The following is a 17,314-nucleotide window of genomic DNA, read 5'->3' on the forward strand; positions in this document are numbered from 1 at the left end:
GGGTTGGATCACAGAAACCCCCTTGGGAGCTGCCACCTAATGTGCAAAGACTACCCCTGCTCCTGTTTTCCCTGCCAGCTCTGGACTCCAGCACCCTGTCTTGCTGAGCCAGACACTCCAGTCTGCTCTAACAAAGACTCAGGGTCTGAATCACTTGTCCTAAAGCTGCACGTTTACCCAAAAACAGCTCACAGGAGTGTGCTTGTCTTTAGCACTCAGATGCCCAACTCCCAATGGGGTCTAAGCCCAGATAAATCCGTTTTACCCTGCATAAAGCTTATGCAGGGCAAACTCATAAATTGTTCGCCCTCTATAACACTGATAGAGAGATATGCACAGTTGTTTGCTCCCCCAGGTATTAATACATACTCTGAGTAAATTACTAAATAAAAAGTGATTTTATTAAATACAGACAGTAGGATTTAAGTGGTTCAAAGTAGTAACAGACAGAACAAAGTAAGTCACAAGCAAAATAAAATAAAATGCGCAAATCTATGCCTAATCAAACTAAATACAGATAAGTTCCTCACCAGTTCCAGAATGCTCCCTTTTACAGGCTAATCTCCCTTTAGCCTGGGTCCAGCAATCTCTCACAACCCCTGTAGTCTCTGTCTTTTGTTTCAGTTTCTTTCAAGTATCCTGGGGGGGTGGAGAGGCTCCTTCTTTAGCCAGCTGAAGACCAAATGGAGGGGTCTCCCCCAGGTTTAAATAGGCTCTCTCTTGTGGGAGGAGACCCCCCTCCTCCCTCCTATGCAAAGTCCAGCTCCAAGATGGAGTTTTGGAGACACCTGGGCAAGTCACATGCCCCTGCATGACTCAGTCTTTACAGGCCGACGCCATTGTCCACATGGTATCTTGCATGTCTCCAGGAAGACTTCTTATGTGGATTGGAGCATTCCAAGATGCATTGTTCCCCAAGTGTTTCCCGATCAGGTACTTAACCTGGCAAATTCCTTCCTAAAGAAGCTGACCAAATGCCTCACCAAGCTTACTTAGAAATCAAGCAAGCATACAGCCCATATTCTTAACCTCAAGTAGAAAATGGTATATAAGTACAAAGGATGAATAGATATAGTAGACCATAACCTTTACGGAGATATGTTACATGGCACAGGCAGCACAAAACATATTTCAGTTATATCATACATACATTTATAAACACCCCCCCCATAAAGCCTTATGGGGTATGCTGTCACAGTGAGAACCTTCTCTCTTATCCCATGACTGCTTAGTTTGTATAAGAGCCTTTGGTGAGGGACCTTGTCAGAGGCTTAAGACACCATACACTGTATCGACTGGCTCACCCTTGTCCACGTGTTTTTTTGACCCCCTCAAAGAATTCTAGTAGTTTGGTGAGGCATGGATTCCCTTTATAAAAGCTGTTGATTCTTCCCCAACAAATCATGTTAGTCTATGTGTCTGATAATTCTGTTGTTTACTATAGTTTCACCAATCTGCCTGGTACTAAAGTTAGGCTTTCTGGCTTGTAATTGCCAGGATTGCCTCTGACCCTTTTTTAAAAATTGGTGTCACATTAGCTATCCTCCAGTCACCTGGTACAGAAGCATGGGATTGCATCCCTGGTTTAAATGATAGGTTATATACCACTGTTAGTAGTTCAGCAATTTCATATTTGAGTTCCTTCAGAACTCTTGCGTGAATATCATCTGGTCCTGGTGACTTATTGTTTAACTTATACATTTTGTTTTAAAACCTCCTCTATTGACACCTCAATCTGGGACAATTCTTCAGATTTGTCACTTAAAAAGAATGGCTTAGGTGTGGGAATTTCCTTCACATCCTCTGGAGTGAAGACTGAATGCAAAAAGTCAAGAACTCGATGAATGGATTGATTACAAGGAAATTCAGTACTTATCTGAAGGACCTGGCATGTTTTCAAGCATTAGCAGAAAGAATTTGATGGTGTATTAAACCATAAAGCCACAAGGCATTAGGTGTGACATTTTGGATCTTTCTGATGGTGATTTCATTCTTGATGGATAATTTTGCTTCAGTAACTGGAATGGTCTTCTTTAGATACAATAATGCAGAGTACAAGCTTCCAAAAAAGAGAGGGTTCACAGTTTATTCCACATGTGTGATAGTTTAAACTTGCCATTTCCTTTGTAGTATGGATTCTGTAGCAGCTGTTTCTTAATTCTCACCCATACATTTGCAAGAAAACTTGTCTAATTGGGGAGATACTCCCATGAAGAAGAACTAACTTAAAATAGATAGGACTTGTTAGTATTGCTTATAATAGAAAAGCATTCAATTTAAAAATGATTTTTATTTGAATTTATTTTTCTCTTCTCTTGTAGTTTATCTGGCAGCCTGTGGGGAAACTTTAAACATTATTTTCTCTCTGCCTTTCACTGACTTCGTTCCAACCACATGCAATACTAGGTTCTCTTTAAGGGTAAGTAAAATGTTATGTGCATGAATTACTACTGTAAACAGCATAGTATTTCTTCATGTGTAAGACAGTCAGTTGCCCAGTAACTTCTTGCTTCCTTGTCTAGGCCTTGTCCCAGGCTTGGGCAAGGAGTTTTCAGAACCCTGTTTCCTCTTTGTCTGAGAGGAAAGGGGAAGAAAATATGTTCTCTTCTGCTGCTTATTCTTATAACTTTGTTCTGATGAGTCCACAGTTAACTCCTTCCTTGCCTATGTTAGTACATTCCATCACAAGCACTTTCTATTTAATAAATTTTAATCCTTTGTTAATTTTTCTTCTTCCACTCTCCAACACCACCACCCTGCCCCCTTAAAAAAAGCACATGCACTCTCAAAGGAACCACTCTTCAGCAAGGCCAACAAAACAAAATGTGTAGACCAAGCCACTTTGGAGATGGGAGCCCAAAACATTAAGAACTTCTTGAAAAGTCAAGAACAGATATTTTTAACAAACATAACTTTAAAACATATATTCTGATGCCTTCACACTTTCCCCTCCAAACTTCCTAGAAAATTTTATTCTCGGATGACAGTTGTCATTGAAAAATTCAGCGTGATTGCTTTCTTTTTGGGGAAATTGGAGCTAGGATTTGAAAATGAGGTTTATAATGCGTGACTGGCTTCAACCTTACCTATGGATTGGCCATTGCTAATTCAGCTTTGTTCTAATAGGTAGGGCGGATAGTGCTGTGTATAATGAGAAGTGTTAGGTAACCTTACCTATAAGACCTGATTCACAGTTGCTTATCACTTTGTCAAACTTTAATCGTTTGGGCTGAAATTTTCTATGCCTATTGTCTGCCTCAGGCTGAATGTTTTGGAAAGTTTCAGCCAAAATGCTTCAGCCATTTCTGAAAAAGGGAACATAGTAAAAGATGCATTGTTTTGCCCTTGTTAAAAATTTCCTTAATAGTTTTGCTGAGAAGCTGTAGCACCTCCATTCTTTGGAGCATGAACTTAAAATTTAGCTGGGAGGTTGTACTTGGGCCAGAGATGTGCCTTTTGCCTTCCCTATGAAAATATGTCCAAATTTGGCACAGTCTATGAAAACTTATTTTGCTTCCTTCTTGTGTGTGTACATTATACCACCTTATTTAATTACATGATCGCTTATTTTTTTCAGCAAGATCCCTGCCTCATTCAGCTTACAGGATGGATGGTGCTATGGCAGTGAATCAGGGCAGTGTAGTGAATGTAGCTGTTGTCTGTACGACCTTTTGATTTATTTGTTACAGAAGCCACAAAGTATGTGGTAAATGAGCCTAGGGACTGTAGGACAAGGGATGGCCTTATGATTAAGACAGTTGAATATACTGGAATTTGAATGTTGAAATTGGAGACCAGAGCTGATTTTGTGCAACTTTTTTGGTTTCTGTGGGGTTCAAATAGTATTTTTCTACTTTCTTAGAAATCTCTTACCTAAGAGTTATATGAGGTAATTGTTAATCATTTTATTTTTAATTCCCGCCACAAAGCAGTTCTAAGAAAGTAATGCTTTTCCCCCAGCTAACCTAATTAAAATGTGAAGCTCTTTAATCTAAGCTGGCTGAGTTAGGGGAAAAAACTGATCAACAGTTTACTGCATAAAATCTGTACCTTGTTGATTTGTCTTATTTCTCATCTTTCTTAAATGCTGCTATAGCTTTCTTGTGAAGTTCTGTATTAAATCTGATTTTGAGATAGTGTTATCTCATATTTTTCTCTTAAACATTTACAAGGTCTATCAAGAAGCTTGCTTCTAACTGGAGACACAATAGTTGGGGTTGCAGATAGCAATTTCCCCCATCCTCTTCAGATTGACTATATTTTCAAAATGGAAAATCGGGGTTGGGGGGGGGTGGGGATAAAGAGAATCTGGTGGGGAAGTGAGAAGAAAAAGGGATACCTCTTTCCCTTTGGAATGAAAAGCTCTGATACTTGATAGGAGCGGGTGGGAAAACAGTGTTTATACAACTGTCACCCTTTTATTGTTTTTTTTCTAGTTGCTTCTGCCTCTGCCCACACCACTTCATCCACTAATGCGTGTGCTCCCCCGCTGCTTAATTCTGCTCAATCCACCTGACTCAAAACCTCATCTTCCTTCAACTTAAACCCCATTTGCTCAGAAATATGCCACACCAGTCTGAGAAACTCCCCTCTTCCCTCCTACCTAACCTCTTCACAGCTCAGAAACCTTCCCTCTCCTACTTCACATCCCACCATCAGGAATGTCCTCGCCTATTTCAGAAACCTTCCAACTTGTTGCTGGGTCTGGAAGAGCATGGAGCATCTGCAGTTGATCTGAAGCAGCCCTGCAGAAGTCCCTGTTCCATGCTGCCTCTTTATTGCTGTTGGCATGTGCTGCAGGACCTGATGTCCCCTGTGGATTTCAGGTGTACCACAGACTCCAAGGTCTGGAATATTCCCAATGGCTGCCACTGATTTTACCCTTTGTAGTAAATTGGCCACAGTACTCAATTGTGGCGTTACTAATAGAGCTTAGCGTCTTTAGCCCCAATGACCAGCTACTTCCATCTAAGACTAACATATATCTTAGGACACTGACTGCAAGTTTATTTTATATATTGGTGATCAGAAGACACGTAGTGGGCTGTAACTCCCTCCTCCCTGGAAACTAAATGTAGTATTTTAGTGACACAACTTTTATGTGCTTTCAGTCCCCAGGAAGAGTGCTCTTCTCCATGGCAAACCACACTGCTTTAGTCAGCTCAAAATAATCTTGCTGTCCTATTCCCTCGATTTCAGATATTGTGTTTTGTATTTATGGCTGTATTGTTTGAAAACTTGTTTTGTATGAAAGCTTATTTTCCTGATACGAAAATTTTTGAATACCAAAAATCCAAGTATGTAAATGAAGATGAATCTTAACAAATATTTTCCACTGATAATGGTTTTTTATTTGGGAAGAACTACACACATGGATATACTGTTTGCAAGATTAGGCCTTATGCCCATATCCTGCAAAGACTTATGAGCGTGCTTAGTTTTAAGCATTTGAGTAGTCTCATTATGTCCAGAAGTTAAGCATCTAGTTAAAATATCTTTGGGAAGCACATAGTCTAATAGAGAACTGTATTTAAAATTCATGGATTCTTTCTTTGACTCAGCCAGTAATTTTCTGAGTGACCCTGATCAAATTTCTTAAATGTCTCTGAATGTTAGTTTGCATATGTAGAACAGAAATAATACTTAACCATCTCACATGAATGTTATGAAGTTTGATTAATGTTTAAAAGTACTTGGAAACTTTTTATGAGCAGTGATGTAAGTGTGAATTATTATTATTATTATTTTATTAGTAATTAGAATTTGAAACCTTCAGATTCTAGGGTTTTGGGGACTTAAATTAAATATTACATTTTTGAGGTTTTATGATGAAAAGGACATTAATGTGTCAGTGTGCTCTAGAGGTCAGATCAGAACATGTGACTAGAAATCATGACTCCTGTGTTCTATTCCTGGATGTGCTATATGGCCATGAGCAAGTCACTTGGAGCATGATTTTTTTCAGAAGTTCTGAGCACCTCTGATTCCAGTTGAAATCAGTGGGAGCTGTGAGTGTTCAGCACTTCTGAAAATCAGGACCTTACATCTCCTTGCTGCATGCAGTTCATCTGTCTATAAAGTGGGTATACTGATGCATAGAACAGTACAAATAGTACTTGGAGTTCAAGTTATGCATATTGTTAATATTTCATTTTTAGGGAGAAGATGTCGATCTTCATTTATTTCTACCAGATTGCCATCCTAGTAAATATTCTCTCTTTATGTTGGTGAAAGATTGTCATCCTAATAAAATAAGTCCTGAATCCTGTATTTCGGCTGAATGTCAAAGTGGTCAAAAAACAGGCAAGCCCAAGTGGAGGAATATTACTCAAGAAGAGTGAGTTCTGTTATCTCATGGAATATATATTAGCTCCTTGTATATTTGTGTTTGGGGTAGAATATTATTAGTTCTGTTGTCTTTCTGTATGCAATAGGAAAAAATGAAACAATGGGTACTTTAAAAATATATTTCTTTCGGATAGGGCTGGATGGGTTGAATGCTGGACTCTACCAAGTGTTACATTCACAATTGACTACACTTGGCATCCAATTTATCCACAGAAGGCAGATGAACAGTTGAAGCAATCATGTAAGTGTCACTTCATTTCTGTTGTATTTTAAGAGTGATTGCAAAAAACCCCATGACTTAGTATGATCATTTTGATTTAAAATTGTAGTTTGCACAAAAGAAATTGAAAGCATGCAGATGTAATGCGCAGGCAATATTCTGAATAAGTTTACATTCCCCTTCTTCCTGGACCTCAGCTTAACTCTTTGTTAAGCACAGGGTAGAGTTCCATCTTTTCAGGACTTGTCAAAAAGCATTACACAGAGTTAGGCTATTGTGTGTAAAACAATGGTAAATGGATGCTAATAATTCCCAGTTAATTTTCAAAGAGAAAGTAAACAAAATTTAATGCACAAAAACCCCATTGTAAATAGTGTTTGCAATACTATGAATAATTTTTAAACAAAAGCTATTGGAGAGTAAATCTACTGGTGTTCCATATACAAACTTCCCCCTTTTGCTTCTCTTACAAACATTAAAATATAATGTTTTAACATAAAAATTTTCTATACTTTAATGCACACATCAAAACACATTCCCCCCTGATCTTCTCTGAGATGATTTCTTATTCTTAATAGTGTGGCCCTAGTGTGCAGTGTGTCACCTGGACTCTTCAGAGTTTGAGACATTTCAGAACCCCATCAGCAAAACAAACAGTCTGGGGATCTCCACAGCTAACAGTATTCCAGCTCTTGGCTCAATAGCTGAGAGATCCTCTCAGTTGGTGGAGAAACAGAACCTATATCCAAAGTGGTACAGGGATTGGGATCAGCATATAAAATATCGATTCCCTGAATCTCTATAAGGCTCTCTTTCTATAGGATACCATCTTCTCCCCATAAGGCAGGGGCTGGCAAACTTTTTGGCCTGAGGGCCGTATTGGGTTTCCAAAATTGTATGGAGGGCTGGTTAGCGGAGGCTGTGCCTCCCCAAACAGCCAGGCGTGGCCCGGCCCCAGCCCCTATCCAACCCCTCCTGCTTCTCGCCTCCTGACGGGCCCCCCCAGGACTCCTGCCCCATCCAACCTCCCCTGTTCCCTGTCCGCTGACAGCCCCCGGAACCCCTGCCCCTGACTGCCCCCCGCCACCCCATCCAACCCCTCCTCTCATTCCTGACTGCCCCCCGCCGGGACCCCTGCCCCCATTCAACCCCCCGTTCCCCGCCCTCTGACCGCCCTGATCCCTATCCACAGCCCCGCCCCCTGACAACCACCACCCCGAACTCCCCTGTCCTCTATCCAACCCCTCCTGCTCCCTGCCCCCTTACCACGCTGCCTGGAGCACCGGTTGCTGGCGGCACTACAGCCGCGCTGCCTGGAGCATCGGTGGCTGGCGGCACTACAGCCGTGCCACCCACAGCACCAGGACAGGCAGCCGCGCCACCCGGCTGGAGCCAGCCATGCCACCATGCAGCACAGAGCACCGGGTCAGGCCCGGGCTCTGCAGCTGCGCTGCCCGGCAAGAGCTCGCAGCCCCCCCGCCCAGAGCATTGTGCTGGCGGTGCAGTGAGCTGAGGCTGCGGGGGAGGGGGAACAGCAGGGGAGGGGCCAGGGGCTAGCCTCCTGGGGCAGGAGCTCAGGGGCCAGGCAGGAGGGTCCCGCGGGCCGTAGTTTGCCCACCTCTGCCATAAGGCCTGCCAAGACTTATAAGTCAGGCAAGAATGCACAAACCCTCATTTCACTTAAGTGCTGTCCCATTTTTTTCTTCTCTCTGACAGAATCCCAGTTTAGAGCGGTTAGCTGATAGCCAAATGTAAGGCTCTATTGGTGACAGATGCTCTCTTCTCCCCCCACCCCCAAGTCCTTCCTCTAGGTCCATAAAACACACTGCAGTGGACCAAACATTATCCTACTGGAGAGCTGCCATAGTAAATCTAGAATAGTGCTGACCTGTATCCAAAGTGGTACAGGGATTGGGACACACCCATCATAGTAGACAACTCTTGCTCCTGTATCAATCAGTGCTGTGTCCACTGTACCATCTGTAACTCCTATGTTTATAACCTCTCCCCCCCCCCTGCACTATAGCTAAACTCTCAAGGGTACCTAGAGTATGACCTGCCAGGTGGCTTGCCCACAATGAAAATTTCATATGCTCTGCACGTCCTGAAGCTGTATGTCGGGTAACTCCCACACATAGTCTGAAAGTTTCTGGGTCCTTCTAACTGAATTGCCCTACTCTGCATGTATGCACCGACAGAGTATCTATTTAATATCCACGTCTCCTCCCTATTGATCCTTTCCCCCTGCCCTGGAAAAACACAATCCAATGCTACAGTATTAAGCTTGTGGGCAGGAGCAGCGCCAGGATTTTTGCCGCCCCAGGCGGCAGTGCTCCTCCTCTGAGCATTCGGCGGCGGGGGTCCTTCCGCTCCAGGTCTTTGGGGCACTTCGGTGGCGGGTCCCGGAGCGAGTGAAGGACCCGCCGCCGAATTTCAGCCGAAGACACGGAGCGGAAGGACCCCCCCCGCCGCCGAATTTCCACCGAGGGCGGCAAAATGCCGCCCCCCAAATCCTGCCGCCCTAGGCGACCGCCTAGGGTCGCCTAGTGGAAGCACCGGCCCTGCTTGTGGGTTACACAGACTATCAATTCTTGTCAAGTGGGATAACGTGAATCTTTGAGTTGAACCAGTTTCATCAAAAGCATGGTTTTCAATTTCAAATTTTAAGAAGATGCATCATTTCTCTAAGTGAAAAGCAGGTAACAATGCATTAGACTTGTCCAAACTTGTTAATCTAACCTTGCCCTTTACCTAAGAAATAGAGCACTTCTGCTAAATGAATCATTTCACAAATCCAAAAATTTCTTGTTGTTTGGAAGACAGTATTATGGGGCACGTTAATTTTGCCCGGTAGTTGGTTTTCCAAGCGGTCTTTCTATTCTTTAGATAATTTTGTAATATTATTCAGCTCTTACAGTATTGTACCTTCATAGACAGAGATGGAAGTAGGTTTAAAAACAGGAATGTGCTGGCTACCGACGTTGCCATTTTCAGCTGGCAATTTACTAGATATTGCAGTAGAAGTGAGCCAAGAGGATGGGTTAGGAGTGCTACAGATTGATTAACGGAAGGTATTTCATGCATAAGTGTTGACAAGGATGAAACTGTGAAGGTGCTTGTGGGAGAACGGGAGGTAAATGGACAGGGGAAGTTGGAATTATTGGTTTGAGGGGGGCATACAATAAGCTCCAAGAGAAAATGATAATCTGAAGGGGCAAGTTGTAAAATGATCTTAAAAGTAAGGCTAAGAAGTTTGTCATTGATGTGGTGGTAAAGTGAGAGCCAATGAAATGTCTCTGAGTGTGGAATGGTATCATAATGACAAGCCAGAAAGGTGATTTTAGCAGTAATTTGAATCGATGTGATTGGGCCAAGGTAGGTTTTAAAAAGGACTACAGGAGGTTTAAGTAGTGCAAGATTGGAGATAAGTCCCTCCATGTGAGTTTTAGAAGCACGGATGTAAAATTAAAGACCAGATCTGAAAGAGATTTCTCTGGAAGTAACGGCAGGATGAAGATTCAGCTTGGAGCTCTGGGTTCCAAGTTTATCAGTGACTTGTATACCAAATTTGCTCCATTTACAAGTCAGTGTTTTCTAACTCCCAGCCCTGCAATTAAATCTGGGTCTGCAAGCTTTCACATCAGATATAGCAGCTGAAACTTGGTTAACAATTGCACTGATGATGCATAAATGAGAAGAGAATCCAGGTCACTTGTCTAGAGCTATACTAGGTCTATAGTGCTAATGGGAGTAAAAAATAGTAAATTTTTTTTTCTGACAAATCAGTTAAAATTCTGAATGGACACAGGGAACAAATCTGAGTAAGAAAGAGATACATATAATCTGCTTTCTCATCATGACATGTAACCAAATAATGGCCATTTTAAAATTAGGTACTGAGTATTCACAGTAGAAAATCAAGTTGAGTTTAAGGTGTGTCCTTAAAAGATGCACTGGATACATGTGCATAGTTAAAATAGTTCAGTGAACACTGAGTCTTACAAACTACACTGGGAGAGCTGCAAGCTTATTTCTTTTGGAGCAAGGAATTTACAGGCCTTCCCAGCAGAAACTTGTAGCTCCAGAGCAAAGCCTTAAAAGCCCAAAAGTTAATGACTTTTCTTTTTTCTTTGTCTGTTTAACCCCAATTCCCAAACCATAAGTCAACCCCAGCCACACCATGCTCTGAATTAAAAAGAAGGAATGGGAAATAAACTATACATTTCCCATCTTTGTTATTGCAATATTTCAGTTGTTCCATGGGAGCAAATTTAGGCCCACAATGTCCTCAATATAGATATTTATTTGTAATATGTTCTTTTATTCCCCGTTCTTCTGCAATAGCTGCATGGTTGTGGGAAGCCTAATACCCATACAACTGAAAGTCGCACCAATTTTACTTTAAAAGTGAGAGAAAAGAATAATAAAAAATAGTTTTTTCCATAATTTAAATTAAAGATATTGGCTCTTTTGTGCACGGTAGCTGTTGAATAAAACATTTCATACTCTTTGTTAAAATTACTTGATTTTTCATTGTTTGCTTGGATAAATGTATTTATTCTACATTATAGATATATCAGTTGTCTGATAGCCAACCACACTAGAAAACTACAAATCTGTTCTAACTTAATGAATGTTCATTTGCAGAAATTCACAAGTAAATTCAAAAGATTTACTTTTTTGTTTATTCCTAAGTGTCAGAAATGGAAGAAACTATGTTATCTGTACTAAGGCCATCACAGAAGACAGCCAATAGAATCATTTCCTCTCCCACAGACTCAACTCGCCTTCCTATTGATCCCTCAGAACTTCCACCTGATAAGCTACATGTGGAACTAGAAGTCTCTCCGGATTCTCAGATAACCCTGTATGGACCTCTACTAAATGCCTTTCTGTTTATAAAGGTATGAATAAAAGTAGCACATACCATTCTTACAAGTAGGGAAGAAATATTTAACATGATTAGAAGTTCAAATCACTCCGATTTTATAAAGTAGCAAATACCCTATAAGAGAACAAGCTTAATTTTTTTGGCATTGTGGCACCTGCTTGTAACAAGGTCTTCTCATGAGTTGCTAAGAACCTTGTTTTTCTAAAACAGAAACAAACCTTTTTTGCATTTAATTGAAGTTAACCATACTCAAGCATGGTCAAGTTTAATCAGATAAAATGCAGCTTACTTACAATAAGAGCAGTCCCATGCAGAATCTCTTTAGTGTTGTTAAACAAATAAAAACCATGGAGTCCTCTGTCTCAAATAAAAACTGGTAACTTAGTGGTGATTTTTCTAATGGGTGTGCAGTGTAATATTGGCGGCGACAGCCATGTGATAGAGAATATATATATTTTTAAACACTAGAAAATGCCTGAAATAGCTTTTCTGTAACAATGTGTGTTATGTGCAAGATAAATGATGATATGGAATAAAGGTTTGTATCAGCACTTGTTTCAGTGTACATAACTCACTTGTGACTTTGTTACTTAGGAGTATTGCACTCATCGCAAACTCACAGGGTGAAAATTTATATTGCACTATCGTGCTCGTGTGTGTGTGTGTGTGAGAGAGAGAGAGAGATTTTTTTTTTTTTTTTTGGCCCTAGTAGATTTTTTGGATTCCTTTTTACCTTGACAAAATCCAGGAAATTCAAAGTTAAGGCTGATAATGCATCATTAACTACACCTCTACCCCGATATAACGTGACCCGATATAACACGAATTTGGATATAATGCGCTAAAGCAGTGCTCTGGGGGGGCAGGGCTGTGCACTCTGGCGGATCAAAGGAAGTTCAATATAACGCGGTAAGATTTTTTGGCTCCCGAGGACAGTGTTATATCGGGGTAGAGGTGTAGTCCCCATTGTGCATATATAACCCACACACCTTCTGGGTGTGGTGTTCTGTCCCATCTAATAATAGGATATCTCCATATATTATTATTATTATCTCCTAGAACTGGAGGGGGACTCTGAAAGGTCATCAAGTCTAGCCCCCTGCCTTCGCTAACAGGACCAAGTACTGATTTTGCCCCAGATCCCTAGGTGGCCCCCTCAAGGATTGAACTCACAACCTTGAGTTTAGGAGGCCAATGCTCAAACCACTGAGCTATCCCTCCCCCCTATGGGACTGAGACCACTTAGAGAGAGTTAAATGAGTCTGCTCTACAGCCTTAGCTAACAGCCAGTTGGCTTTTAGCTCATGTGGCAGAGGCTCATGCACTAAGCTCCAGAGGCCCCAAATTCAATCCCGTCTGACGATGACCGGGGTCTGTCAGTGTTACACATAGGTCTGACTCTTTGAACAGGGAGTGATTAGTATCTTACTGGATGCTGCTATATATGGGCACAACAGGGAGCATGAAAGGATCATTTCAGCCTTAACTGTTAATTTAATGAGATCTTTGATGTTGGTTTTTGGTAGTAAAAATTCAAATTGACCTACCAAATTACACTAAACAGATGTCTAATTAGCATCCTTAATTTTTTTTAGGTATCTTTGCAGAACTTGGACCCAGCATGCACAGGGTTCTGCTTAGGGACAGCATTTCTTTAGAGACTCCTGATTTCTGCTGTATATTGAATTCTTTGAAATGTCTATAGTGATGCACAGTAGGTGGGAAAATATTAGAGTAAATTAAAATGTTAAAGACCTACCCTCCAAGGACATATAAAATAGAATATTTTTCATTTATTTTCTTGGATATTAACTTTTGCATTTTAAAATGCTTCCATTTCCTCCCCTCTTCTTTGTGGCTGTGCCTTCTTCTAGGGCAGTGGCTCTCAATCAGAGGTACACATACCCCTGGGGGTATGCAGAGGTCTTCCGGGGGTATGTCAACTCGCCTAGGTAGTTGTCTAGTTTTACAGCAGACTACATGAAAAGCACTAGCGAAGTCAGTACAAACTAAAATGTCATACAGACAATAACTTGTTTATACTGCTCTATATTATTACTAATCAGTGTTTCTCAATCTGAGGGGCACAATTTATTTTATAATTGTATGGTAAAAATGAGAAAGTGAGCAATTTTTCAGTAATAGTGTGCTTTGAACTTTTCTATTTTTTTTGTCTGATTTTGTAAGCAAACACTTTTTAAGTGAGGTGAAACTTGGGGTATGTAAGGCAAATCAGCCTCCTGAAAGGGGTACAGTAATTTGGAAAGGTTGAGAACAACTGTTCTAGGGGAAATGGGGGTAGAGCGGGAATTGTTGTTGTCTTTCTGGTGTAAAAGGGAAGGAAGTGAACATGTGAATCTCACTTGATTGATTAGGAAATGTTCATGTGCTCAGAAATCTGCTTGGAGTAAAGCAGGTTGGCTCTATGATCAGTTCTTTTAGGAGTCTTTCATTGCAGGGCAGAGCAGGGTGAGTTTTCTGAGACTGGTAAATTGCAAGGCCTTTTAAGTAATCAACTTTCTTGGCTGTTCTGAGACACTTACATAGACTGAAAGAGAATTTTGGATGTTTGTGTAAATTATGAATTTTAAGTGGGACTTTCAAAAGTGCTCACCAGTGGCTTAGCTGTGCTCTCATTTAAGTCAGTGGGAGTTTAACCATTGAATGTGGTGGGAGTAGAATTAGACTAATATGAAGTGCTTTTGAAAAACCTTCCCCATCTCATGATATATTTATACTGTAGCATCTACATAAGGGGTGGCATGATAGGAAGTTTTCGTTCTGGCCCCTGTTACTGTAAAACTCCGGAGATTCACATGATAGTTTCCCCTTTCTCAGAACTCTTGTTCTCTGGAGGAAGCTTCCTCCTCTGATGAGGCTGAACTCCTATGGTATTTATAAGCAATATTATGTCATAAAACAGGGAATGCAAGTGCTTGGGTCCTCTAAAACTGTCTTCTAAAACTACTGAAATGCTGTTTGAAAATTAAATGAATGACAGTCTTTCCAAGTGTTCCCATTTGTTATACTTTCTAGTATTTTTGTCAGTTGTGCTTAGATTCTTTTAGTCCAACTTTGCTGGCAATGTACCTTCCTCTTTTTTGTTTGTACTTGCTTCTTAATGACTATTGTGTGATATGGTTGGGTTTTTTTTTTTTTTTTTAATTTTCAGTTTGTGTTCACGGATTCTGTGTGTGGGAGGTTTCAGTTGCATATATATTTTTCAAAGTTTAATATGACTTTCAGTTCTAGCTGTGAAGCCCTTTAATGTGGAACATTCTGTTTCTTCAATTCACTAATTTCTAATGGGTGCTTGTAGTGCTTTGTATCCTCTCTGAGAGACTCTAGCAGCAAGTTATCATAGTTTTGATACCCTCTACCCGTCCTTCCTTAACATACTTCTGCCAGTTCTGTCTCTGCCACAACATTCAGCTCCTGCAGAGAAATATCCTCTGAAATTAGGAAAACATTTAAGTGACTGTTCAAAAAATAAATAAATAAAAGAGGGGGTGGGAGAGACTGTACTGTGGAGCTTCTAGGATGACCAGACAGCAAGTATGAAAAATCAGGACAGGGGGTGGGGGATAATAGGAGCCTATATAAGAAAAAGACCCCAAAATCGGGACTGTCCCTATAAAATCAGGACATCTGGTCACCCTAGGAGTTTCTGAGGTGAAAGCTTCTTATTTTGAGTGCATTGTATAGCATTTTAATGCATAAACCACTTTAGAAAGAACTAGTATAATTTAATTATATTGCATGTCCCAGGTCATATAATTAATAATTAAAGGCTTTGGAATATGCCTTTTATGCAGGTCTTTTCCCAAGGTTTGGAGGATATGAGTCTATTTTCCTTCTTTATATTAGATAGTGCCTCTTTATGATTTACTTGACATTGTCTCACATGCTTAAACATACATGGGATTGAGGTCTTAGAAGGCAAGTGATGTGAAGGGTGAGGACAGAGGGATACAACTAAATATATAAAATTTTAGTGTACACATTTGTTTTAAAAAATTATCCTCATTTGCCCCTCAACCTGGTCATTAATTGTCTTACTTCTTATAGGATGAAGGTAAATGGCTTTTTTCCCCTTGCAATATTTATTTAAATGCGGGGAGGGGAGGAATTAATTCCTCCATTTAAAAAAAATTCTGACTATCTTTTTCTAAAAATTAAAGTGTATATTTTGTGACTCAAGGGAATAGTAATTGGATATAGATCTCTTGATCTCATCGTCATTAATTCAAATTTAGCCCAGATTAGTAATGACAAAAATATCCTTGCGAAGCTGAAGACTGGTGGTCTGTGTGAAATAAGTTTGGACTCAGTCTGGTTCCCAATTGACGAGTGTGTACAGCTCAAAAACCACCACCACCATTGACATTAATTGGCTATACATGGAGATTGAATTATCTTATCCCTAGAGTGGCCTCTTCCAGAGTGCGTGAGGTAGCAGTACTTAGGCATGTGCCATGACCATTCTGTGGCTAAAGAGAGGACTTCACTCCTCAGGGTGCTCAGTCCAGCACCTCTTCCCAAAGTACTTAATTAACATGAAAATGTCATTTAGCAACCTTTTGTTGTCCAAAACCCCTCCTTGAAATATCTAACTTGTTAACTTACTTTACTTTTCTACAGCATTTCTTAACTTTTTCTAAAAAAACCCAACACAACAAAAAAACCCACACATAACTTTTAAAAATCTGGTTCTGACACACTTTATAAATAAAATGTAGGAAATCTCTCATTATGATGGGGTTCGAGCTTCCCAAAAGAATTTGACAGTAGTTATTTCTGTCTGAGTTAATTGAGTGGGGATTAGCTTAGAAGCAAAGTGAATGTTTGGCCCAAGAGGATGAATTTGTGAACTTCTGATATGCTGCAGGCATGTAAAACTTGCAACAATAGATGGGTTTGTGAAGAGGTATTGGATGACTGTTGCTCATGTCTGACCACTGTAGGCTGTGTTTCATAAAATAAATTAAAAAATAAACATTTATCTAGCAGTACCTCCAGCTATAGCCCAGCTCCATAATAGTTTTTAAAATCCTGCTCCTGTCCCACTTCACAATTTTCACTCCCACTCCCACCGGCTCCCGCTTTGTTCCTTGACCTTTTATTCTGCTCCCGCTATTATGGCAGCGGGATTTGTGGGATACCAGTCCTGTTGCAGAGCTCTAAAATGGTCCCAGGAATAGCTGGAGTTGCTACTCTCAGCAGATGTCTCCCCACCAGCACCCACTCCATGCACCCCTGTGTAATGGGATCGGAACCCCCCACCTTCCCAACTCACCCATGAAGAGGGATCAGAGTCCTCATGCACCCCTACAAGGGGATGTGCAGCCCCTGTATCTCCTAATCTCTTTGTGTGGGGAAGGGAAACCTCTAACCCTCCATGCAAATGGCTGGAGAGTCCTTGCATCATCATGCAAAGGGGATGGGTTCCCATGTGTCACCATCCCCCAAAACAGGCAAGGAGATCCCATGATAGCTCCCTTACTTCTGTGCTGCTGCTGGTGGCGGCGCTGTCATCAGAGCTGGGCAGCTGGAGAGCAGCGGCTGCTCTCCAGAGCGTTCGTGTTGTTTGCTGCACGGGAAAACTATTGTCATTCCTCTGTCATCCTGCCCCACAATAGCCACTCCGACCCGCATTGTTTCTTGAATTTTTATCCTGCTCCCACTATTATGACAGTGGGTCCTGCAGAACCTGTGGGATCCCAGTCGCGATGCAGGGCTCTACTTCCAACCAGGTATTTGTGTCACAGTACTGAAAGTAAAATTTAGTATAGCTAGATTGAGGTTGCTTTCGAAGACAATGCTGTAAGACCCTGCTCCTGCAAAGCACATAGCCA

General features: G+C 41.0%; 1 protein-coding gene across 1 annotated transcript in view; it reads left to right on the plus strand.

Annotated features, from left to right (window-relative positions):
- The window catches only part of BLTP1 (bridge-like lipid transfer protein family member 1), a 242,134-nt gene that overhangs the window by 90,625 nt on the left and 134,195 nt on the right, over nucleotides 1–17,314 (plus strand). Inside the window, exons 17-20 of the mRNA XM_065404647.1 lie at nucleotides 2,322–2,419; nucleotides 6,159–6,337; nucleotides 6,483–6,589; nucleotides 11,264–11,472. Coding sequence (XP_065260719.1) covers nucleotides 2,322–2,419; nucleotides 6,159–6,337; nucleotides 6,483–6,589; nucleotides 11,264–11,472 — 593 coding nt within the window. The remainder of the gene's footprint in view (nucleotides 1–2,321; nucleotides 2,420–6,158; nucleotides 6,338–6,482; nucleotides 6,590–11,263; nucleotides 11,473–17,314) is intronic.

This window comes from Emys orbicularis, chromosome 5, assembly GCF_028017835.1.
Source record: "Emys orbicularis isolate rEmyOrb1 chromosome 5, rEmyOrb1.hap1, whole genome shotgun sequence".
Lineage (NCBI taxonomy): Eukaryota > Metazoa > Chordata > Testudines > Emydidae > Emys > Emys orbicularis.